The 25,386-nt window shown below is 44.1% G+C and overlaps 1 protein-coding gene across 2 annotated transcripts in view; it reads left to right on the forward strand.

The window, feature by feature from the left end:
* HSF2BP (heat shock transcription factor 2 binding protein) overlaps nucleotides 1–4,494 on the forward strand; it is a 36,088-nt gene extending 31,594 nt beyond the window's left edge. For both annotated transcript variants that reach the window (XM_052674277.1, XM_052674278.1), the window contains exon 8: nucleotides 3,786–4,494. In XM_052674277.1, coding sequence (XP_052530237.1) covers nucleotides 3,786–3,994 — 209 coding nt within the window. In that variant the 3' untranslated portion in view covers nucleotides 3,995–4,494. The remainder of the gene's footprint in view (nucleotides 1–3,785) is intronic.
* Nucleotides 4,495–25,386: the final 20,892 nt, after the last annotated feature.

Here is a 25,386-nt window from a genome sequence, read left to right on the forward strand (position 1 = left end):
GGGGAATGCACCTAACAGGTCACTTAGGAGTCTGTCTGCTGCAGGACTGCATCTGTGTGAGTTCCTTTTCACTCTCAGCCCTATATGTAGCAGTCAGGCAAATTGGGTCTGCATTGGCTGCTATGATCTCCTTCCTTGAGTCTCCCTGAGGATTTCCCTGGTAAAAGTATGACAAGCATGTATCTGTAGGGGAGTGGGGATTTCTGCTAAGCTGAAGTCCGTGTATGGCCGTGAAAGCAGTTGCTTGGCCAGGGAACAGACTGAAGCAAATCCAGCTGCTCTGCAGGAGCTGGAGAAGATGTTTTGCAGAGCAAAAATGCATTTGCATCCATAGGAATTGCAACAGCAAAGCTGTTCTTTTTACTGCCACAATTTTCTCCCTGCTCCTTCCTCGCATAGTGTCTATGTTGCAATACCTCTTGGCTCTTGGACCAATCAGCATTATGAAAGTGTCTGGAAAACTCTGCATGCTGCAGATATTGGCTCAGCTCCACCAGCATTAGCGCTGTGGAAAGATCTTACATGGAACTAGCTGTGGCCCTATCTCTCTCTATTAGACCCGCTGTGAACGTAGTCAGTTTGACAGGTTCATAAAAAGGAATGGGAGAGGTTGTCCCTTTGTGCTAGAATCAGACAGTGATTGAATTGAATTACATTAGCAGCAGTAATGGGAAGCTTTTGAAATATTGCTCTCGTACATAGGCATAGCTGTAAACTGCTTGCTGGTAATAAATCTTACACTCAGGTGGCCAGGGAATGGTACGGGCACGTGTAAATGGAGCTCATGCAGCTCAGAGCCAATTGTAGATAAGCTGTTTAGCATTGATGTAATGCAATTACTTAAATCCCGCTGTAGGGAACAGTTCATCTGAGAGCATGGTGCTAATGACAGATGTGACTAAAGTCTGTCCACGTTATCAGTTGCTTTTGTCAGTGACTGAAAGCCAGTGACATCAAACAGTGGTGCTGGCAGCTCGCAGAACGTCAGCAAACTCCAGCAGCTTCAATACCTTGTTAAAATTGCATCAGCGCTTTGTGATGGCGGTAGGCTCACGCTCCGCGTGTGATCCCCGGCTGAGGCAAGCAGCTTGATTTCTTACCCTATTGCCCAGAAATAATGACTGTAGTTTTGAAGTTTTAGTGCAGGAGATGTGTGTGCTGGTTGTTGGGAGGATATGATGCAGTGATTTGATTGCAGTGGAGGCTTTTTTTTTCTTTTTTTTTTTTTTTTTTTGATCTTGTACAAACAAGATGTTACTCAGCTAGTGTACAAATGACTAAATCTGGAGGCTATTGAAGTACACAGTGCTGAATAATGAAGATTCCTCACATTTCTTGTAACTGTTCTCTAGGTGGGGGTTTTAGAAAAAAACCTCCAAAGATGTTGAAGAGGGAAGGGTAAGATTTCTAGGGTTATTTTTAAAAAAACATGAGTATCTGTAGTAAGTACTATTTTCAAAATCGTATGTAATTTTAAGGAAGTATATTCTGAGGCATATGTATTTGTTTAATTCAAGGCAACTCACAACACATGCACAACAATGGAAACTGGAGGTTTGATGCATATTATGTCATCTTCTGGTGCAGAATCATTTCCTTCCTTGTTAGAGTGAGTCAAGCTGTTGGGCTTCTCTGGCTGCTGTTGAAGATTCTTCCTAGAACCTCCTCACTTATTGGAAAATGTTGTTGCTAGTCAAGCTGGAGTTTGTTTCCTGATCTCCTACAGGTCCTGACTTTGTTACCCCCCGGCTATCACTTGGTTCTTAATCAATTCTTTGTACAGCTTTCAAGCTCTTGCAGATAATAGTAAAGTAAATGCATGTAACAGCACTAATAATGAAGCACTATTTATCCAGATCTTACATACATGGAGCTTCCCAGCAGCATAGCAAATCACTGCAAGTATTAATGTCTTTATTACAAGGAGGGATAATCTCACACAGAGGAAGGCTGTAATGAGCTACATAGATTTCACTCCCAAAAGCTTCTTTCAGCCTATTTGGGTGTGTTTTATTGCTGCTATTTCCAGTGAAGAAATGCAGAATAATTCTAAGTACAAATAAAGGGGGCAATAAATACATAAATAAACACATAAAAATTAAAAAAAAAAAAAAGACTGGTAGGCATGAAGATAGAAAGGGATTCCATGGGCCCTCAGTCCAGAAACCAGCAATAGGAGCTGTTCTATGAGAATGGCCACTTCTGTGGTGGTGCAGCACTGATCATCACTGGTTTGTTTTTTTTTAAATACTTACTCAAATGACTTAAGTTATCCAGTGTGCCCAGTGACTAAGGATAGTCTTACACAAAATAGCAGAAAATGCATTTTGTTGTTTGGTTTGGGGCAGTTGCATTTCCCAGGAGAAAGCAGAATTCTTTTCTCACGAGGTTTGCACTTTAAATAGTGAAGGAAATGTGGTAGAAAATAGATACAGATCTCATTTATTGAAAGAAAATGGGGGGAAAAAAGAGAGACTGGCTGTCTTGTGGGGATAGATCAGATGTCACAATTTTTAATATTGTTCTTCGGCGATGTGACAGTGGGAATTGCTTAAAAATTCCCATCTGAACAGACAGTTTCATGCTTAAAGCCATAGTCATTTTCACTGTCCACCTTATTCCATTTTCTCCCTTGGATGCTACTGCTCCCTTATGCTTTAATGGGTAATTCTCCTCACCCCTTTTCCAGGTTGTAGGTGTCACTATTAAATAAGCCAACAAATAAAAGAATTTGCCTCAGCCTGCCAAACATTTTTCCTTACAACTCAACACAACATGATCTGTTGCTGCACCACATTTATGCTCCTCCAGTGGGAATTTGCTCTCTGTGGTCATTTCAGGTACTTATTTCTCCCCACATTCCAGCACATGGCTTTATTGAAGGCTGGCTGAAGATTGTGCATACTAACAATGAACACATAAATGATGTATGGCAATTGAAACAAATAACTTCTTAGCCTAAAACTGTATTATACATTTTCATTTGGAATATGCAGAATAGAGAATTGCAAAAATTGTGCTTTCTATGAGATGCTTTTGCTAAAATTATAAGCAACTAAAAGCAAACGGACTGTTGTGAACAATGAAAAGATAATGCTCCTAATGTTTGAGTAATTAAAATTGCATCTTGTTTTCCTAACAGTAGAGTTGTTATGTCTTCTTAGCTTAAGCCACTCAAAGGTCTTCCTTGGTAAATTTCTCTGATGCAGCAATGCTGATCTTCAGTACCCATTTCGCTTTCATGTAGACTGATTTAAACTGAAAGGTTGATATGTCGTTGCCAAGAAAGTTTTGTAAAGATAAATGTTGTATTGAGCTTTGAAGGAATCTGAAGGCTTATGTAAAAAATTAAAGGAAAGCATTGTGTTTTACTGCTGATTTGATTAGTTGGTCTGTTTGTTTCTTAAGTCTAATTAGTCATGGGGTAGAGCTTGTTGTGCTCTTAAATTGTATTGCATCCAACAGTATATCTTGGTTACTGACTGAGTAAATTTAAGCTGATAAATTCCCTTATTTGTAGCCTTTTCAACATCTGAAAGATAAGAGAGAGGTTTCTGGCTGTCTGTTCCTCCCAAACACAACTGAATAAATGCTGCTGAATAGGGCAGAGTTGTTGTTTCAGGTTCCTTCTGGAGCCAACAAGCCAGCACCAAATGGCACCTGCAGATTATGACACTGTGGTTATTCCCAGCCTGTGTGTTGAGCCGTGAGAAATGGCTGCATACTATTTTTTTGGGGAGGCTCACTTCTAATAAGCACCGGATTCTTTCCTCTTCCACTTCTAGACCCGGATACTGAAGTGTGCCTTCACGTTCTGCGGCTCCTCCAGTCTGTGATTCTGGAGCCAGAAGTATTAGCCAAGTCAGCCTGTGAGATGCGTGATACTTTGCCATTTCAACGTATCATTACACTGTCAAAGAGCCGCAATGCGGAACTGCAAGCACTTGCAAAAGAGCTACTTGAAGATCTTAAAATACTTGAGTATGAAGCATAGAAGAGCTCTGTGACACCGACTGCTTATGTCTTTCCTGTATTTCTGTGCTGCGGGAGTTATTGGTAACTGTCTTGACGGAAAAATTCCCTGCGTAAGTTTCTCTGACAGAATTTCTTTATGAAATTAGGCAATCCAGGTACAATAATGCTGAGGAAAATATGTTGGGTTGTAAATGTCCAAGTAGGCAATCTGGTTGAGATGGGAAAGGCTTCATTTCTAGGAGCAGAGTTTCGTTGATGATGGATTTCCAAAGTGCTAAGGTTATGTTGTCTGTTTATCACATGCAGGGAGTAGAATGGCCATCTCATCCGTTGATGACGAGTTGTTTATTGGAGTAGTAAGTAATCATTTCGGTCCATCCTTAAGAACTATTATACTGGAAGAGAACCTTGTTGCTTCTCATAATTCTGTGTCAGAATGCATCCCAAGTTCTAGTTTTATTGATCTTATTGCTCCTCTCTTTTTGCATTTTAATAAAATAAATTTCAAATTCTTTCACATGTGATGGATTCTGTTTTCAAAATTTGCATTCAGACTCACTGGAACTGCAAGTCAATCCATTTTATGGCTGCCAAGCATACTAGAAATCGAGCCATTGTTTTTTTCAAAAGCCCTGGAAAAAGGATATTAATTACTGTTGTTTGTGGTACCCAGTGTGCAGAAGATGCTAGAATTAACAGCTTCTCTGTCATGAGCAGCATTGCATTCCCTCAAAACTGTGCTGCTGGAGCTGCTTTGTATAACTTGCTTACCTCAGTGCTACATACAGACATCTGTGTGCTTTGTAGTGGTAGAAGTTAGACATGTATTTTAGAGAAAAATGTTGTCCATTTCTTTGATGATAGAAACACAGCCAGTTAGGTGATGCTATTTGAAGGAGTAGCAAATGAGAAATGCAATGCTGTGGTATCAAAATACTAAAGTTATGGCACATCAACTGTGTAACTAGCAAAATACAGAGTGGACATCTTTTAATCCAGCTGTAAAGAAAACATATAGGATTTAAATATTGTCTAAGTATAGGTGTGAAAGCATTTCCAATAGACTTTTTTGCAGAATGATGAATATTCACAGTTGGAAATGTCATATACCAGCTGGCAAATTGGAAGTAATTGGCTCAAGCATTACAAAGAGTAGCTGTCTGATTTGGGACTGTTTCACATGAAGATACAGGTCTCACGCAGAAGGGTTGCACGGGGTTCTGCAGTGTCTGATTCAAGAGTACATTGAACTTGCCAGGTGCCAATTTTTGGAAGACTTTAAATCTTTTTTAAAGTGTGCTTTCTTTGGATTTGTTTTCTTATCTTGCTATCCTGGAGTTTAATCTTAAAAGGATCAGAGTGATAACCTGTAATTTCCCAAAATATCAACTCATGAAAGTGTTTGGTTTTAAGAAACACTATGGGGCGTCCACTTTTAATTTAATGGATATCTGCTCATGATGGTCTTTCATCAAACTTTTGGAAGCCAATAAATAGCATTAAAAAGAAGAAAACTAGGTCAGCGAGCAGAACTGGTGAAGCCTCACGTCCTGTAGACTTGAGACTTTCCTTGAACACCTTTCTGTCCCTTCCAGCCCTTCCATTATGAAACCACATCCACCCAACTGACTGCATGGAGTGTGCTAGGTGAGGGTGACGTGGATGCTCACGGTCAGGTTAGTAACCTGTGGCAATGGGCTGTCAGGCTGCTGCCAAGGTGGGTGCACCCCAGTCTGCCAGCTTTGCCTTTAGAAGGTTTTTATAGAGATCTCTATTGCTGTTTACCCTAACTCTTCATGGAGCTCAAGGGAGCTTCTTTGAGAAGTCATCTCTTCAGCCAGATTTGCTGGGAACTGACCAACAGATTCAAATGATACAAGAGCGACTGGCAATGCAATTGCACCTCATTTCCCTATGAAATCAGGAAAACAAAACAGTCAGGACTTTTCATTAGTTGTATGTCCACTGAAAACCTCAATTGTGCTCAGCACTTAATAGCCAAGTTAAAATAGATGATTCCCAGCAGGCTGCTCAGATCTGATGATAAGTTTTTAATTGTCTCTCAGATGGTTTATTTTTCAGGCACAGCTCACCAGGACCACTTCTTCAGAATCAAGCAATCAGTGATCCAGCCAGCTTAAGAAGATCTTTTTTTTTTCTGTCCTGAGGGTTTTATTATGCAGAATGGATGAAAAAGAGAGACTCACTCCATCTGTGAAACGTTTCCATGTTGAACATGGAGCACAGTATGACTGGTGTGGTCCAAGACCAGTTAACATAAACATTGTAAATCTCAGGTTCTATTTTGCTGAAAAGTTTCAACCTGAAACTGAGAAACTAGGAAGTTTTACTGGTTTAGAACCAGAGTTCAATGCATGGTTTGGAAATGCTGGGTTTAGAATGTTGCTTTTTCTGCATCCAACTGAAAAAAAACCAGATGTGATTATTCTGAATAATAACTAATCAGCTGATCACCAGCTTGCAGGAGAAAAGGCAGTTCAGACAGCCAAAGCAGCAGTTTCTGTAGCCCTGTTCAAAGTCTGGAGTTATTCCATTGAGCTTTTCCTCCATTGCACAATCTCAGAGTTTCAGTGAAGAAGAAAATACAAGTTTGGTGTTGGATTGAGATTATCCGAGTTACTCTAGATTTACAAGTGATTTATAGATTTACAGCTGAAAGTAGAATTTGACTCTTACGCTAAGCTGTCCCAAAAGATTAAAAATCTGTTTTAAAAGTCTTTAAAAGAAAACGCCTGTTTACTTCACGATATCAGCTGCACAATTAAAATTGAACTTTACTCCTTTGAGTTTTATATACTGCGTACAAAGCTGCTGAAATTGCGTCAGTTCACTGACACTCCTGGGAAATGCTCACTTTTCTTATTTGATGCTGATGATTGATGGAAAGGAGAAAGAAATGAGGATCCCCTAAACATATTGCCTGCAAGTTAAGAAATTCAGCTATACAACATCCTGCCCCACTGTTTGTTTGTGCAGGTTTTTAGGTAGTTTTTAAAAGGAGCTGGAAAGCCTCAGTAGAGAAGAAAGTAAGAACCAGTCCGAAGGCAGATCTCTGACCTTCCTGGAATCTCTGTGCCCTGTGCTGAATGGCAGATGAGACAGCATGATTGTCCTTACATCTCTCAAGGGGGGACTGCGATCTTGTATGAGAATGGCAGCCAGCTGCCCGGTTCCTAAGGGAAACAGATGTGTGGTTGCATGCTGACACTGACCTCTCACAGGAGTTTATGCCAAAGGTGGTGGATTAGGGTTCACAACACATCATCTTGTTACGATTGTTTAAGAGTGGAAGTAAGCAGTAGGACGAATTGTAGAGGGTGGTGATCTGTTCGTGTGGCCACGAGTGAACTTTCAGATGATTAAATTTCATTTTATTGTGCCAATCATTTAGCTGCTCCTTTGGGTTAACATTTGCACTTGTGATATGCCCTGATTAGCACAAATTGGACTTCAGAATTGATAAGATTTTACAAATCTTGCAAATGCTGTATGAATCATCTCTTCTACTGCTTTCAGTCTGGAATGATTCTGGAGGTGAGGAGAAAGGAGTTTTACCAGAGAGTAAGAAACCTCCATTTCCTCTGTATTTGCATGCTACCAGCTACAGACTGTGCTTCTTCCATACACGGCATCAAATGTGCAGCTGCATCATGCCATGTGTACCTTGTCCCATAGGCAGTTCTCCTGATACGTATGCAAGACCTTTTGCAACTGCTGATTTCTTATGCATATGAGTTACGAGATACCACTGATAAAAGTCATCAGAAAACTCTTGAGGTCATACAGGTTTTAACTTCTCCAGTGCTTTTATGATGACCTTTACAATGTATAACTTGCTAGGTCAGAAACTTCAAAAAGACCTTGACCATATTATAGTTCCACATGTAATTTATAGGACTATAATTTTTACTGTGGGTGCGACTGCAGTTACAGCATTTCTGACGCCAGGTGCTCAATCTCTTCGAATGTGTGTGTTTTTCATTTTCTGTGCTGTTTGGCTGCAGTCATAAGAGGCAGCAGTCGCTGAGAAAAGGAGAGGTGAGGGCCTCTAAAAGGGCTGGAGAAGGCAGGATGTAACACAACCAGCCAGTTCCAGATGAACAATGGAGGTCAGGTCCTACTGAGCTCCTTGAGTGGCTATCGTGCCACTTAGGTCTTGATTTGAGCTAAGGCAGAGAAAAGGGTTGGATGTTGAAAAAGCAGGTGAGTGTTTTGAAGCTTTCTGCAGAGAGAGAAAAGCTTGCTTTTATTCTGTAGTTGTGTCACCAATGGTGCCAAAGAGTAAGAGTCAGCTTTTATTACCATAAAGCAAAACTGAGAGTGCAGGAGTGAGGAAAAAAGCCCAGCACCTGACTCTGCACCCTTTTATCCTGCGCAGGGTATGTCAATGGAATCAGTTTCACAGGATCACAGAATAGTTAAGGTTGGCAGGGGTCTCTCTAGAGGCTACCTGGGCCAAGCCCCGCTCCAGGAGGGACACCCAGAGCAGGGTCACCAGGATTGTGTTCAGGCAGTTTTTGAAAATCTCCAAGGAGGGAAATATTCACTTTATCTTAGCTGTAGCATGTTTGAAATCTGTTCATCTCAGTCAACTCCAGGGGATTTGTTGCTGTTGTTCCTGGCATTTTTCTAGCTCCCCTGGAGCTCTTTGGGGCCTTTAGTGCAGCACAAGGATAGGTCTTCAAGAGAAGTACTTCTGTTTGCTCAGCCTGTGGGTTTTCAGGAACTGCTGGAATGAGGAGGGGGGTGGTAACTGTTCAGAGACCAAGGGTAGTCATCTTTGAGTCACATTCTATAGAATCATAGAACCATTTTGAGTTAGAAGGGACATATAAAGGCCATCTGGTCCAACACCCCTGCAATGAATAGGGACACCTACAGCTACATCAGGTTGCTCAGAGCCCCATCCAGCCTGACCTTGGATATCTCCAGAGACAGGGCACCTCTCTGGGCAACCTGTGCCAGTGCCTCACCACCCTTACTGTAAAAAACTTGCTTTATATCCAAACTAAATCTCCTCTCTTTTAGTTTGAAACCATTTCCCCTTGTCCTGTCGCAGTAGACCCTGCTAAAGAGTCTGTCTCTTTCCTTCTTACAGCCCCTATTTAGATACTAAGAGATCACTGTGATGGGAGTTCAGGACAAGGAGGAATGGTTTTAAGTTGAGGGAGGGAAGATTTAGGTTGGATGTCAGGGAGAAATTCTTTACTGTGAGAGTGGTGAGGTGCTGGCACAGGCTGCCCAGAGAGGTTGTGGATGCCCCTTCCCCAGAGGTGTTCAAGGCCAGGTTGGATGGGGCCCTGGGCAGCCTGGTCTGGTATTAAATGGGGAGGTTGGTGGCCCTGCATGTGGCAGGGGGGTTGGAGATTCATGATCCTGGAGGTCCCTTCCAACCCGGACTATTCTGTGAGTCTGGATGCTGTAGGTTCTGATCAGACATGTGCCAGAACATTTAATTAGAAGTGGAATATCTATGAGATGAGACTACAGTTGTGTCAGTAGAAGAAAAACAGAGGAAGGGTCTTCAGTCTGGTCAAAGAGGGAAGCAAAGCACAGGGGTGCTGAGGGGACAGGCAATGTTGGTCCTGCTGGCAGTGCTCCCAGCGGGACTTGATTGTTCTGGCAGAGGGGATGCAGAAGATGCTGCAAAAGAGATATGTTTTTTTGTGGAAGTTTCAGGCAGCTGTTGACAGCACTTGGAGGAAACACTGGGGCAGCTTTCTGTCAAAAGGACAGCTTGACAGGCGGGCAAGCTGCCTGCAGCATTTCAGGCCAAACATCCCCTGCCTCTGCGGCACAGACGTGTCTGCAGAAGATCGTAAGAGGAGGCTTAATCAGCCCAGCCGAGCTTAGTGAGGTCTGCAGCACAAGGCAAGAGACTCCCGCTGTGATACAAAGCCAAGGGAAAGGAGGCAACACGCTGCTTGGAAGCAGCCCAGCACAAGTGATAAAGACAGCGAAAGCTCTGACGGCAGCAGCTGCAGGCAGAGCAGGGCAGCAGCATGAGGTGAGGGACAGACATCTGAGCAAACACTCCTTGCTCTTCTGCCCAAGCTGCATGAGTTTTAACTACAGGGAAGGAATGACCAAAGGCACCAGAACTTCATTTGTGCCAAAGTAGCACTAGTGTTGTGCCAGATGTCTTTATGACTAACAAACCTGGTGTGAAGGATGGTGTGGTTAGGAAAGGCTCCCATGTCTGTCGTGCTTGCTCCCAGCAGGCCTGCTACGTTGCTGCCATTGGAGATGTGCAGGCAGAGCTGCTCACAGCTGGCTTTGCTCCATGAGGTGATGCTGATGAGCCCACACTAGCTTCCCTCGGGGCTGGTTCAGCCTTTGCCCCTTTAGTGCCTGCATCCCTTGAGGTATGTCCACTTGTGGTCACCCTCACCGTTCAGAGCATGTTTCCTTCAGCTTGTGAGGAACGAGGCAAGTTTAAAACTCGCTTAAGAGTCTCCCCACAAGAGATTGCTCCTTTTTAATTGAGACAATTTTAAATGCAGATACATTGTGAACTGGAGCTGTGTGGATGAGCAAGCCTGCATTTTATGGACATTGCCTCCTATGTGTGTGTGTGGGCATGCCATTAACGCTTGTTGGATCCCCGGTACACATGTGCAGAAATACATGCACTTCTGTGAGTGCTTTTTGCATTTTGCAGCTTGGCTGAGCACAGCTGTGCTTTGGAAGCTGCAGTGGATGCTTCATGCTGTGCCTGATGCGAAGCAGCACAGAGCTCTCCATGCGCTTGGAAATTGCTCAGCAACAAGAAGCTACCGATAGCGATTGCTTCTCTTCCCAAACATACAGTTTCTTTTCTTTTTATTCCGGTAACAATTTATTCCTGCAGAGTGATTTTCATGAACATCATTACTACCCTGTTGCAGCAGAAACTTAATCTCTCTGAACAAGAGCAGCTGAGCAGCAATGAGTCACCCTCTGCTTCCAGTAAGGAAGCCCCTTCAGGAAGCCTCTCTAGCAATGAAGTCCTGCACAGCCCTGACCAGCCTCTGAGCTATTCAGCCCTAACAATGTTGACAGCGTGTAATAACTGCCTCGGAAACATTCGGAGATTGCTTGTCAGGCACAGCCAGTGTCTACAGTACCCAGGCAGCTAATCTAGAAGCAGACAGAGCTTGGGTGAGGAAGCCAAGGGAAAGGAGGCACCCTCTTGGCTATCAAAGAAACCGAAAGGCACAGGAATCATTTCTTGAGCACCAGTGGCAACCTGGCACGCAGTCAGAAAAATTAGAGACTGCTTTTGGAGATTGTGAAGTCAGCTGAGTTGCTGAAAACAGTGGTGCTGCTATAAGTGGCCTGAGAGGAAAGAGGCTTTAGGGGCAGATTGTGAGCAGGAAGGCACAATGGAACTGATATGTGAGTTGCCACAGAAGAGCATCTTTGGAGTACTGTACTGAGACTGTAATGAAAAAGGCTCAGTATCCCAGAAGCCTTTTATCCCAGGATGATTCACATTTTTCAGGATGGAGAAAGGGAGAAAGTTCATTGGCCATTAATTTTTAATTGTGATGGAGTGTTCTGTAGTGATAGATAGTTTCTACTGTACTGGCTGTCTACAGCATGCAGTGGCTCACTGGAAACCTGCACACTCATAAGGCAGATGCAAGAGGAGTACAGAAGAGAGTGGAAAATAAAATACTGTTACACAAACAAAGCATTTCTGTTCAAGCGCTCTGCTGCTACTAAATCATAAGTTATTAGACCTCCATTATAGTTACTTTAGGCACAAGAAGGTGCTGCATCTTGTGCTGCAAAGTGCCAGAAGATGCTGCCTCTGTGGTTCCTGCTGGGGCTTGTGAGGCAGCCTTCCAGGACGAGGTAGGGCTTAGCTGTTGGGATGCTCATTTGGTACTCAGAAGACGATAGTTTGGTTCCTTGGGCAGCCGCAGGCCTTCTGTGGACTGAAAAGCTGAAGGGCTGAGTGTCTATCAGCATTCCTGACTTCAAGGGGGATATGCTGAAAGATTTGGTCTTCCAAATTTGCTTTTTGACTTTGTTTTCTTTTCGTGGGATCTCCTTCCTTTCTGTTTTGATCTGACCACTGTTACTTAGGTTGCAGAAAGCTTTGGGGTAAGTATCTGAAGTGGCTGGCAAACACCAAGAGGCTGTCACCTCACTTGATGGCCACAAATGATAAGGAAGCACCAAAAGGCTGCCGCTTGAACAGTGGGTGGTTGAGGGCAGAAGAGAAAACCTGAGGAGCTGCAGACTCCCAGGTATTGCTCACAGCCTTGGTTGGTTGAGTAGGTGTGATGTGGCCTTTTTGCATGGATTGTGACTGCTGCTAAGAGGATGTGTTGTTGCAAATTCCTCAGAGTCCCTTCCACCCAGGAGATGTTGCTCCAGCCAGGTTACAGAGGAGTCATTGGAAAAATAAGTATCATAGAATCATACAATGGCCTGAGTTGAAAAAAGGACCTCAAAGATCATCTAGTTTCAACCCCCCTGCTAATTGGAGGGTCTCCAACCACTAAACCAGGCTCTCCAGAGCCACATCCAGCCTGGCCTTGGAATGCCTCCAGGGTTGAGGCATCCACAGTCTCTCTGGACAACCTGTTCCAGTGTGTCACCATCTCTCAGTGAAAAACTTCCTCCTTACAATCTTCCCTGACTTAGTTTAAAAACATTCCCCCTTGTCCTATCACTATCAACCCATGTAAACAGCCGTTCTGCCTCTTGTTTATATGCTCCCTTCAAGTATTGGAAAGCCTCAATGAGGTCTCCTTGGAGCCTTCTCTTCTCCAAGCTAAACAAGCCCAGTTCCCTCAACCTTTCTTCATAGGAGAGATGCTTCAGCCCTCTGATCATCTTAGTGGCCCTCATTGTGCTGCTCCCACCTTCCTGCAGTCCAGCTTGCACCCTGCGGTCTGAATTTGGGCAGTGTGAGCTCTGGGTACTTTGAGGGAAATCATAAAGGGCAAAGGGTATCCTGGCACTGAGAAGATTCAACCTTTAAGCACAGTGACATAGAAAGAAGGATATTCTGTTTATGGGAGAAGTGAGGAGGGAAATGAAAGACTGGGGAGCAAAAAGAAGCAGCTCACTAATGAAAGCCTGTGCTTTGGGGTAGGGCAAAGAGGCCTGTTGCCTCCCAGAAGCAGAAGCCACCATCTGTGGTGCTCAGCTCTTAGCACAGCCTGCTGCTGCTGGTGGCTAGGCTGTGAGGAGGCCTGCATGGGCCTAGTCTGGCTCCCTTCCCTCCCCTGGGGGTGCTGGGGCTGGATGCCTTTTGAATATCTGAACCATCCATTTTTTGAAGGTCTCTGCTTCCTTGGAGAGTTAAGTATATGATCAGGAAGTGTGTCACCCAAGGCTTGGAGTGTATCCCATGTGCCTTGTTTCTGTTGCTAGTAGAAGCCCGGAGAAGCTGACCGGGTGTGTGGCATCATTCTGGCTGGGAATCGGGTATCTGTCATGCCCAGCATGGCCCCCACAGCTCTCTTCTCCCTGTGAGCTCTCAAAGAAAGTCCTTCCTTCGTTTTGCAAGGTCTCAGAGCAGCCTCCCCACACCACAGAGCCTGCTTGTGGCTCTGGGCATTGTACCTAATGAGCTGACAGCAGGTTAGCTGCAGCAAGGCTGTCCCTGTGGGGCTGCGAATCCTGCCTTAACCAAGCTGACTGGTACTTCTGCTTCTCTGCATCTGCAATGAGCCCTGGATTGCTGCAGAGGATACAGCGGAACTGAAAGGAAAACAGCAGCAGCAATGGCTGGAGTGCTGCAGGATGTCACCAAGAGCTGCCTAGGCTGGGCTGATGTCCTCTGTCTGCTGCATGGCCATATCCTGCAGAGAGGAAAGGAGGCGGGCAGGTAGGTGCCATGACTTTCTGTTTGCCTTGACCCTCCCTAAGGACCCTCTGTGATTTCCTTCCTTCCTCTACCATGCAGGGGATGGTTTGTTTGTTTGTTTGTTTGTTTGTTTTACTCTGAAAATGTAATTATCCTTGAAATCAGAATGGCCTAAGATGCAACAAGGACAGGGCAAAAGGTCTCCTGGGTGTCTGTGACTGAAGATGGCAATCTTTTTTCGTGCTTTACCCTTTTCACTTCTTTCCATAAAAACAGGCACATTCCTCTTTTCTGCCCTCTCTGCACTTCCAGGGATTAAACACTAAAAAAGCATACAGGCCTTTGTGCTGAGAAAAGACTGGAAACTGCTGTAGCCTCTAGAACCTATCTGTTGTCAGCAGCACCAGACCTGATGCTTGTCTGATGGGAACTTCTGCAAAAGGCATGCAAAAAGCACCTTCACTATCATGCAGATGATGCCACTGATATCAGAGCTTTGGGTGCCTGTGCCACTATGGGAAGAGATGAGGAAGAGATTAGTACCAATGAAATGTTACCGTGTTATGGAATTAGCAGCGTTTATGTATTGTTTAACAGATTTTCTTCATAAGGCCAGAACTAATTTGTAGCTGAGCAGCAGAGGAGCTGTCTGCGGGCAGCTGGCTGGATTCATGGGTGACTCAGCTCGCTACGCATGTGTTCCCTCAGATCCAGTCATTTCCCTCATCCCTCCTGGCTTTTCTATCTTACAGAAATATTCAAAGAACTAACTGAAAGTGTGTGCCTAGCAGTGTGATACAGGGTTTGGATTTCTATGAGTATCTGAGTACTTTTCTTGGGAAAAGCAATGTGGCAAGTTTGAAAAAAAGTTGGATTCAATTTTTTTTCTTTCTTTGCCTTCATGGGGTAAGACTCATGATATGGAGCAAAAGGAACAGTACAAAAGGACAGAAATGGGAGTTCGATGCAAAACATAACCTCAGTGTTAATGATGCTATTTTTCATATGAGGAGCAGTGCAGATGCTCTACTCTTTGTCTACTAGGTATCTGGAGTCAGCCCTGTGTGTGAGGAGATCTCTGCTTGTGTTTCTGAAGTACCTGTGTCTCTGTATTTGTTCATGTATGCTTGGAGCATATCTGATGGCTCTTGTTGGGATGCTCTTTCCCAAGCAATCAAAAGGGAATCTGTCTATCCTTTCAAGAAAATATCAGTGGGAGACTTTCAACACTTGATTGAACTTCCCCACTTTCTCTGTGAAGGCAGGTAGATCTGTGCCCTTGGCCTTGCCAGCTAGCAAAGCTTCCCAGTCCTTACATGTGGAAAGCTGGAGGAGTAAGAACAAAACTTACGTAGCTGCCAAGAACACAGTTAGCATTCATAAAGCCAGCTTATGATGGCCCATGTTCACAACAGCTGACTCCTTAGAACTTTTCATAATACGTAAAAACACATCCTTGTCCAGTGAGTGGAAATGGGCTTCTTGCAGCTGTAAAAAGATAAGGCCTCTTCTTGCAAGGCAAGAAGAATTAAAAAACTGAAAAAGCTGGTGTAGCATACAGAACATCTGGTGTACACCAGCACTCGTCTTTGCTCCAGCAGAACTAATATTTACTTCATCTGTTTTGAGATGAACAAGAAATTCCAGCAGCTGCCATCTCTGAGGAGAACTGCAGAAGGGTATGGTTAAATCCAGCATTGTGTTGAGCTCCTGGGATTGCCAGGCAAAGAATATCTCCACCGATGATGACATTTTTAAAAAACATGCTCCAAGTTTGATCTTGGTTCCACTGGGCATTTTGCCATAGATCTTAATGACTTTGTGGCTGATCTCTTAATCTCTAATGCACCTGTGCAAACTTGACAGTTTATTCCAATTTCATGCTTTTTGGAAATGGTCTCACACTAACGCCATCAGAGAGAACAATTTTTAAGGTCATTAGTTCAGGACATATCAAATAAATACTGTGAGAAAACAATGTGTAAATGTCATATTTGTTTAACACACAAAGTGGCTCTTGAAGAGCAATTATCCTTATGTCTGAAGCCAGCATGAAAATTGCATTCTGTGCCTAGAAAATGTGGATCTGATGGTAGTGAAGAGTGTTAACATGGTTGCTTGTCTTCTCTACTCTATTCCCCTTCTCCTCATTGCTTGCCATACATGCATTTGTTTGACTCATTCACCCATACCTTTAAATTCCTGGACTGCAAGCCAGGGCTCAAAGCATAAGACTTCAGATTGTCCTGCAGCTGAGTGCTGATAGCTGTGTTTTGCTCTTAGGATAAACACTGCTTTCTAGCTTCTATTTCCAACAAAAGGAATTGTGTTGAGTGGGCAGTTATTCCTTTTCCACAGCTGTAGAAGACGCACAGGCCCACTGAGCGTAACCTGAGGCAGAAACAGGTGAAAGCTTTATGATTTGTCTGTTCTATTGATAGTTACACTTGAAACTCAGTTTCAAGTCTGCCAGCATTTTGCTTATGGAGGCAACCTTGAACCCATAGCCAAAAATACCACTGGACTGTCAGAGTCAGTAGCAAGACACACGGATATTCATTTTTCTAGGGATTAGGATGGGGAACAGGATGAGTGGAGGCAAGAGGACTGTAAGGCCTCTGCCTTTCTGTGTCCCAACGAAGTGTTCCCAGTGGGGTGCATTTGGCACATCTTTTGATGAGGAGAGGCCACCCACCCTAGCCACTGCTGGAACAACATCAGCAGCCCTCAGCCTTTGAGATGGATCATTTGTAAGAGTCTCCCTGCCCCATTTCAGGCATCTAGCTTTGTCAGCTCTCCAAAGATTAAGCAGAGCCCCAGGTGAGTCATTCAAAGCACCCATGTGTTTCTTTATGCTTGGCATACAGGAAGCTGGACCTTCTCAAACAGTGAGCGGATTAAATAAGAGTGGTATCCAGGTTAGATGGGGTTAAATGCACAATCCATTATGTGCTCTAGGAATGCCAGGCTATCAGCAATCCCAGATAAACTTCAATAATGGATAACTACTGCAAGACATTGTGTCAAACTTGGGTTAAGCATGACAAGAATTTCCCCAGTGTAAGAAGATGACATTTGCTGAAAGTATGCAGGCTTTTTGCTTTTTTTTTTTTTTTTTGCTTGCTTAAAATATTTGCTTGTTCATTCTGGAGAAAGTTAACACTGTGGATTTACGTTTTACAATGTAAATGTTAGTCCGTCAGCTAGTTCTTCTTTTTGGCCAGGTTTCTCTTGGTATTAGCAAAATGTTTAATGGTTATTTAATTAACTACAATTTTATATGTTTCTCTTATTGATCTTGTAACTCAGCAGAGTGGCAGGGGCTTGAAGCAGGGCTTTGCTCTCTTTATGATGACGTCTGTTTGCTTCTATCAAGCTCAGTGACTCAATTTCAATTGATTTGTACACCCAGAGTTTCAGCCACGCTAGAGTGTGGATATAATTTAAAATAAAGAGAGATGAAACAAAGTGAATATAGAAATGCTGACGGTTTCATCGTGTGGGAGGATTTGATGTCTTTGGTCCAGTGGAAATGTGAAGTGTCAGAATTTGTGTCCAAGTGGCAGATGCAAGATGTTGGGAGCCTTCTGGGAGCCTACAACACAACAAACTGCTGTAACTCATGTCACTGGTAATCCAGACATTCAATCAGCACTGAAGAAACAGCAAGAATGGCATCATTTCCACTTTCGTGCAAAGAGAGCCGTAGCTGTATCAGACAAAATGACAACCCTTAATCCAGAATCTCATCTCCAGCCATGAATACCACCCAGTGAGCTCAAGACAAATGCTGAAGATCCTGAAAATAGGTACATTTCTTTAGGAAGATCATGAACACTTCTTTCTCAGCTTCTTGTTTACTCTCATCTGTGTTCTGAAGCATGGGTTGTTCCCCTGGCCTTCACCATGCTCTCCTTGGCTGCTACTCAGGGAGAAGGCATTGTGGTTTCCCTCCTGCCTGATAGTTCCCCCCTAGCATTATGCCTGGTGCAAGGGGCCAGCCTGACCCATGATCTATGCCATATTGCTCGGAGGCATACGCTCCCTGGCTGTGATCCTCCTCCACCCCATGGCTGGCTGGTTCCATCCCATGTCCTCACAGTGGAGCAGCTCTCTCCCTTTTGGTATTGTTGATGCCAAGGGAGCTCATACAGATCTAAGAGGAAGTTTTACAAATCTGTGGTGAAAAATCCACTAAGCATCACCAGAAGAGTTGTAATGCTCATAACTGGCTCAGGAAATCCCTGAAATGCAAGTGGTTGTGGGCTGGAAGGGCAGGCAGCAGAAGAGCATATGGGGTTGCCCAGTACCTGGAGATCTAGGGTTGCTCATCAAGGCCAGGATTTCACAATGCTGTGTCTTCAGTTCTTGATGCCCTCAGCTCTCAGCTCTCTGCTTTGCACTGGGACTCACTTTTCCTCCATTGTGCTTCTCATCTACTTTTGGCAATGCTGTCAGCAGGTGGGACACGTCAGCTGGGTTAAACCCAAAGGTGTTGTGTCTTTTTTAATTACTTATCTGCCAAATTCATTGCCTAAGCCAGTTCAAAATTTATCCCTTCAGTCTGTGGTGCAGTGTAGTGCGGGGCAGTGGCACAGAGGAAAAGAAGGAGGACCGTGTTAACTGCCTGAGCCAGTATTGCTACTAGCGGCTTTGTGTTGTGAAACCAGAGCCTGTTAGTCCTGCCATTACTATGCCCACAGAAATCTTTGCAGCTCACACCTCAGCTGATGGCAACAGCTCTCCGTTAAAGTGAGAAGTGTGCTAATTTGAAGCAGCAACAATTAATTCTAGAGAATACCCTGTGGCTCCAAATACTCCACATCAATCTGACCCTGCCTGTGGACACACTGCTGTGCTGTGACATTGAGATCCCTAGGCTGCTGGTACCATCCTGTCTTTGTAGTCAAGCACGTGCAGAACTGATAACATATTTTCTTGTCACAGTTCTCATTAGTAAAGGTACAAATCTCTCCATGTCATATCCAGAAATTGAGTTTTTCCATGTTTGAATCAATGTTTTCTAAAATCCCTGGGCTCTTCTTGTATTTCTGTGTTAGGAAAGAAATAAACTATATCCCTGCGTATATAATTTATATAACTATGTATGTATGCATCTATGCATTTATGTAACTTCTCAGAAGAGTACATCTTGCAGTCTCACTGATTTTAAGCAAGAAAAAGTTCTATGAAAAGCAATGCGCACATCAGTCAAGGAAACGCTGGCATAAAATAATAGTGGCCAGAGTCCCCTGTGTGCTCTGATTGCTGCACAGCTTTCCGGGAATTCAATGTAGCCCCAAGACCCAGCTTAACTAGCTGCTCTGTGCCACTACAGTTGCTCTGAGCATGTAGCTGCATCTGTAGATTTGTTCCTCTATAAAGCGGAGCACTCTCAAATGCAAAGTGCATCCCCCTGCTGCTTGTGAAACCTTCCTCTGCGGCCTTGAAAGGCCCGAGCAATCAATGCATGATACACAGAAGCAATCAATACGTGATTACTGTCATTGTCTATTGCACTATTGTATACCCACCCCTTTCCAGCCTGGCATCCCATAATTTCTTTTGGAAGCGGAGCAGCCTTCTGTATCTTCCAAATCAGCAGTCACATTGGAAACCTTAGAAAGCTCACTGGAGAAAAAGGTGGTGTCTTTGAAGTGTATTTTACAGCTGAAAATCCCAAACCAAGCAACCTTGTGCTGGCTTGCTTTCCATAGCCGTGGCCCAAGAGTAGGGGGACAGGGTGGGGACTTGCTTCCTGGTGGTGTATCCCTAGCTGAATTATGGGCCTATGGCAGAAATCTCATTTTCTCCAGATGGCTCTCAGGAAATACCCTCCCCATCAACTATTATTGCTTAAATAATAGGGAGGGAAGTGCAATAGACTTGAGCAATATCTGAAGTACTCTGTGGGACACATCCCAAATCTTGTATAGGGCAAGGCTTCTCAGACAACTGATTATAATGTCTCTTGGTGGGTGTATGCACTTCTCTTTTTGCCCCAGAGTGATGAGGTCATGCGGAAAAATACAGATACTTGTTTAGAAATTGGTAAGTTGGTGAAAAGAAACATTACAGAATCTCTTCCTAAGCTTGGACCCATTTATTGCCAACATTCATGCATAGATTCAACTTTAATAATAGGCCCTGTAGGTAGGAAAATGTGTATAAACGTTTGCAGGATTAGAATTTTAAATGTTAAGTTTCCAGAAAGTCCAGTCCAGGAAGAGAAAAGTCTGTCGAGGGAGAGGTCTGCTGGGATTTGATTTATGTACAGGACATCCTGCTCAGTTCCGAGATCTTGCAGATATGATTCTAGTTGGACCCCTGGGTTATTGTGATGGCAAAGAAAAGAAGCTTGCCCTTTCCCTTGTCTGCCAGAGGCACTCAAACCTATCTGAGCATCATATCAGTGCTAAACATTTGTCTTTCTGTATCACATTTCATCACCACTGTTCACTAAGCAATGTTAAAAATGCATGGCATGTGTTCAGCTCCATGCCTGTTGTTAATTAACAAGATGTGTGCTGTCATTTGTGTAATGAAGCTCATCGTCCGTTCTATAACATACCCGTGGAAGGAGACTGTCCAGAAAGTTGGGTAAAGAGAGAAGGCTCTTAAGAGTTTGCTTCCTAGCTCCTCTGCAGCTGCATCTATGCTTTCCCCAGGTGGTAGCCTGAGTTCGTCCTTTGCGTTGGGAATGACAGTGCAGTGGGTAAGAGAGAAAGGATGCTGAACTCATGTCACTCTCTAGCAGGAAAGGCAAGGCACCCTAGACCTGCTCTGGGGTGGTGATATTGACAAATCTTCTGTGACTTGAGTGACTCAGTCACAACAAAGAGGCTTTAGAAAGCTGCTTTGTTTGGCTACTGTGGGTGCTGGTACTCATCTCAAACCATGAAGGGCTGGTTGCCATGGCTGCCAGACCTTCCTCTGGTTTAGATGGAGCTCCAGGGCTTCAGCACCTCAAGCTACTTTTCTGCTACCCAATTACTTGGTGCCAGGGGACATTCCCAGACATTAAGACTGAGTCATCCATACTCTTAAATTGTTAGGATGTCTGAAGCACATCTGTGGTCCTTCTGATGTTTCCCAGGCATGGCTTGGAAGCCAGAAGGGTCTGGAGACCATTCTTGGTGGGCATTCGAGATGAAGCTGCCTTGGTTTGGCAGAAAAGAGAGTTGAATAGTCTGGATGTGGAATATCCCATGCTGGCCGGACTCAGTGCCAGAGGACAAACCTGGGCATGTCTGATGCACTGTTACAGACATAGCCTTGGAGTTTCCAGCTGCCTGTCTTTAGCATAGAGGGCCCTTTTATTTAACAGAGGGGTTACAAAGAGTTGCATAGTGCTTTAAAGGTCATTGCTTCTGTTGACTGTTCAACTAAATATAATACAGCGTGGCTTGATGGGAGCTGGTAAGGAAGGAGGTGGGTAAAATCACTCATCTGGTTGCTTCCTTATATGTGAGGGAAGGAAGCGTCTGAATTAGAAATGGGTAAGCTGTGTTTACCTGAGTTTCCTTCTGGCCAAAGTTAACTTTTACCTTGTTCTATTCCTGACATGCCTTTCATTCACATCTTTATCAAACATCCCCACAAACTGATGTTCAATCTCCTACTTTGTTAGGCTCTGCAGAAAACCTCAAGCCCACCTGGTTGCCCGTGGACAAGTTGGGCTTGTTATCAGTAGTTAATCCAGTTGCAGACTAACAGTCCTCCAGGCAGTTTGCTCCCTATCTCATTACTTTGTCACTGACTAAATTCCTGCAGTAAATCTTTGTGCTTTGTCATTTTACTGAAAGTCATATTACTTCACCTTTACCTTCAGAGACAGCAATGCCAATCTCAGAGAGATGACTTGCAGCAACCTTGCAGTGATATGTATCTTCCACTTGCTGATATCCAGGTAGCTGTGCCATCTCCAAAATGTACTCTGTACCAGGCAGGCTGCCCGTGGCTTTCACTTGGAAATCCCCCCATTCCTAACCTTGTAAGTATCCCAGAAGGCATGTGAGGCTGCTAAAATTAAAATTGGAATGGGATGGATAATATGACAGCTGCGTGGCCTTTGAATCACTTGCTAATCTAAGGAAGAAGCCCTGTGCCTCTGCCCCACAGCTGTTCCCAGCATGGGCACGTCCCCAGTGAGGCCACGGGCCCAGGAGATGGCCAGTCCAGCTGTAGAGTGTTTTGTCCTGGCTTTGTCCTGTCTGCTTTTCCCCCTCAGTTCTCCAGGGTTGTGGCCCCAGGCGTGACCCAATCTTTTAAGCAATTTTGTGCTCATCTACGCTTCATTTTGTTCCAACGCTCCCAGCTTGTTACAATTCTTTGCTGCCAGCTGCCTTGTGCCAGCATCCTCCACAGCCAGCAGCTGGGCTCAGTAGCACTGAGCAGAGACTCAGCACCCAGCCTGCCCTCCCTCTGTTTGGGCTTATTGTACGCAAGTCCTGGGCAGGTGTTTGCTTGGAGAAAGCAAATGCAGGCAAAAGGTGCAACCACACACAGTGAACTGGCATGGAGCTGGTCCTACTGGTTCCTCCAAAGCTGTTGCACTGTCCAGGGGATGGGTGAGAGGGTATGCTGTTGTGCCGGCACTGGAGATGAGCACTGAGGTACAGAAAGCTTCACTGTCCTTCCCAGGCTGATGCAGAGAGCCCATAGCAAATTTGGGATGGGATGTTGGGGCTGGATCTGGCCCCAGGAAGGGCATCCTGCAGAAACTGGGAGGGAGCAGCAGACAGCAGGATTGGCGCACATGGCTGGTGACAAGAAGAGGAGCTGCCCCTTATGTGCTCACAAAGCAGCGATTTCAAGGTGACTTTGAAGGGGTCTGCAAGAATAAGAGCATTTTTTTCCTAGGGTAAACCTGTCTGTCCGTGGAGACTCTAGAAATGAAGTAACATGTCTGACAGCAAGCCTCACGAGAGGCACGAGATCCTCTACAGGTGTAAATCAGCAGCTGAACCCTGGTCCCATTTGTTGCTGCTCTTGCTTATGGTCCATGCTCCCATCTGTCCCCCCAGGATGGTAAGAAGCAGCAGAACAAATTCAGGTGTAATTACTTCTCACAGAAAAAAAAGAAAAACACAGCAAGGGAAGGCAGCTTGGTTTGTGAGGATAAATCTAAGTCTGATTATTTTTTTTTCCTTGAAGGAAAGCAGAGTTATGATGCAAAGACAGAAAGACAGGAATACTGTAGAACAGCTGAACAAGGGTGGATGGGTTTCAGTCTGATGGCCTTTTTTCCTACACCTTCCTGCCACATCACTGCTAGCATTGGAGACTTGGAGAAAACCTGAGGGAATGGCTACTTGAACAGCCTTCTAAAAAGCCAGGGATAATTCTCCTTATTGTTGCTTTGCCTTTTTTTCACCAGTGCCACTCCATTGATTTTCACCGCAGTGACAAAGCTGTAAAACAGGCTTAATGTAGTGCAGAATCAGACCTCATGTATGTAAATTTGTTTTTCAGAACTCTTCTTTTGTTATAGGGAAGAAGCAGTGCCCTAAGTTTAAAGGTAAGATCTGCGTGTTCACTGCAGCGTAAAGACTTGTGGATATAAATTGTGTTTTGATGAGTTCATAAAGTACCAATGTACTCCATGGCACCAGACTTTAACCTTGGGACGTTCGCTTTCTGTAATGTGATTAAGGAGCTTTTCCCCATGCACAGCAGATACCAAAGCAATTTTTTGTGTATGGAAGTGGGGCAATTGTCCGGCTTTACGCAAATGAGGAGCTACTTCAGTGCTTGCCCTGTGAAGAGACTTCAGTTTCAATGGGCTTCAAGATTGCACTTTCGTGTTAAGTGGAGCTGTGATCTTTTTCCAATGAGTGTTGCTATGCAGGGCCAATTTGTGACGTCCATTATTCTAAAATAAGCAACTTCTGCACAGCAGAAATATGCTCCACTTGCACTGCTAATCTGTCTCTCACACAAAGGCGTGTTTGGAAGAAAAGTTATTTATTGCAAGTAATAAATGCAGGTTCTCAAAAGCATTTATAACTTAGTTCCCAGAGTCAGAGCACTCCAGTTTGAAATAATTTCCTTTCAATTTTCTGTATTTTCAATCTATTTCCTAGCTGTTTTAGACCATGTGTTGCATACTTAATTATTCTCCAAAGGAGAATCTCAGCCACTGAAAATGAAATATACTTACCAAAATTGCTCATGCTTAAGTTTGTTCTTCAGGTATCAACTATTGCCTGTCATAAGAAAGAAAACCTGGCTGTGAGTTGAATAAGCACATCACAATGAAGTTCCCTGTCTCACCTGTGCAGAAGGCTGTAGATGTCCTCCATGTAGTTTCTGATGTTTTCTTGCTCATTGGTATGACAGTCCTCTGAATGTCCTCTACTGGAGAAGGGAAATAGTAGTGAACACCTACCCACTGTGTGAAATCATAGAGGAGAGGCCAGGGTGCTGTGGGATTGGAAGCCAGTTTTTCTGTGGTTTTGTACAGTATCTTTCACCCTAGTAATCTGCATTGCTGTAAGAGCTAAGCTGTTGAAATTCTTCCCCAAAGGACTCAGACGTTTTCATTACACTGGAAGCCACATGAGTTACTTGCTGTTCAGGGCTTTGCTCTCTTGAGGTTAGAGGGCTTCATTTGATTTTTATATGACTGTTCTCAGGAAGGGGAAATGTAAATATAGACCAGTATTTGGAAAAGTTCATCAGGTTAGTCTGGGGCTTCCTTGTGGCTTTATCCATGAGGTACCATGGGACCAGGAAGTGCAACTGAATAACTCTACATCAGCAAAAAAATGTGAGGTTTGCACTCCTGTTGTGCTCCTGTGTGAGGCTGGTTAAGTGGCCCTTTACCCTACCAGCAACAGCCAGCTGTAGTTGTGCAGCTGCACAGTTCTTGCAGCAGGACAAAGGCTGACTCCTGCCTGCTGGTGTAAAAGGTTTGCATAAGGATGAAGCACAGCTGCATCCTGCTCTTGTTCAATAATCACAAGCATATTTAGAGCTGCCCAAGTAGATATGGGAATGATAAACCAAGTGGAAAGGAATCTTTACAGCAAATAATTCATTTGCTTATATTCCCTATCTGTCTGCTGCATTAGGAGAGGGAGAAACTGCAGGTGTTCCTGTTGTCTGTGCCTTTGGAGGGAAGAAAGGAGTTACAGTTCAAAGAGGGGTCACTGCTCCAAGGTCACACAAAATCTCTGCGGATGCTCTGGAAGTACCCACATTTCATTCTCATTTTCAAACTCCTTCCAGTATTTCATCCTTTCTGGCAGACTGTGCTAGTCAAAAGAGGCTTCTCCTGTTTGCTGAGAGACCTTCTGCTTGACAGCTTTGTCTTCTGAGGAAACATTTCTTCACAAGAAGAAATCAGTTTGACTTAAATCAATTTGGCTTGATTTTCATGTTTTCTTATAGCTGACAGCAAAACTTGTATCCCAGTATAATTAATTTTCACAAACATCCCTATAGCATGCGAGGCAAACTGTATTGGCCACTATCCATTGGAGTTGAAAATGGAAGAACCAGCTGCACTGGGCAGTTCCTGAGCAAGGGGCAAAACACATGCAAGACCCTGGCTAAGCCACTAAATTCTCTGAGTATAA

The sequence above is a fragment of the Tympanuchus pallidicinctus genome, unplaced genomic scaffold, assembly GCF_026119805.1.
Source record: "Tympanuchus pallidicinctus isolate F22 unplaced genomic scaffold, pur_lepc_1.0 scaffold14, whole genome shotgun sequence".
Classification (NCBI taxonomy): domain Eukaryota; kingdom Metazoa; phylum Chordata; class Aves; order Galliformes; family Phasianidae; genus Tympanuchus; species Tympanuchus pallidicinctus.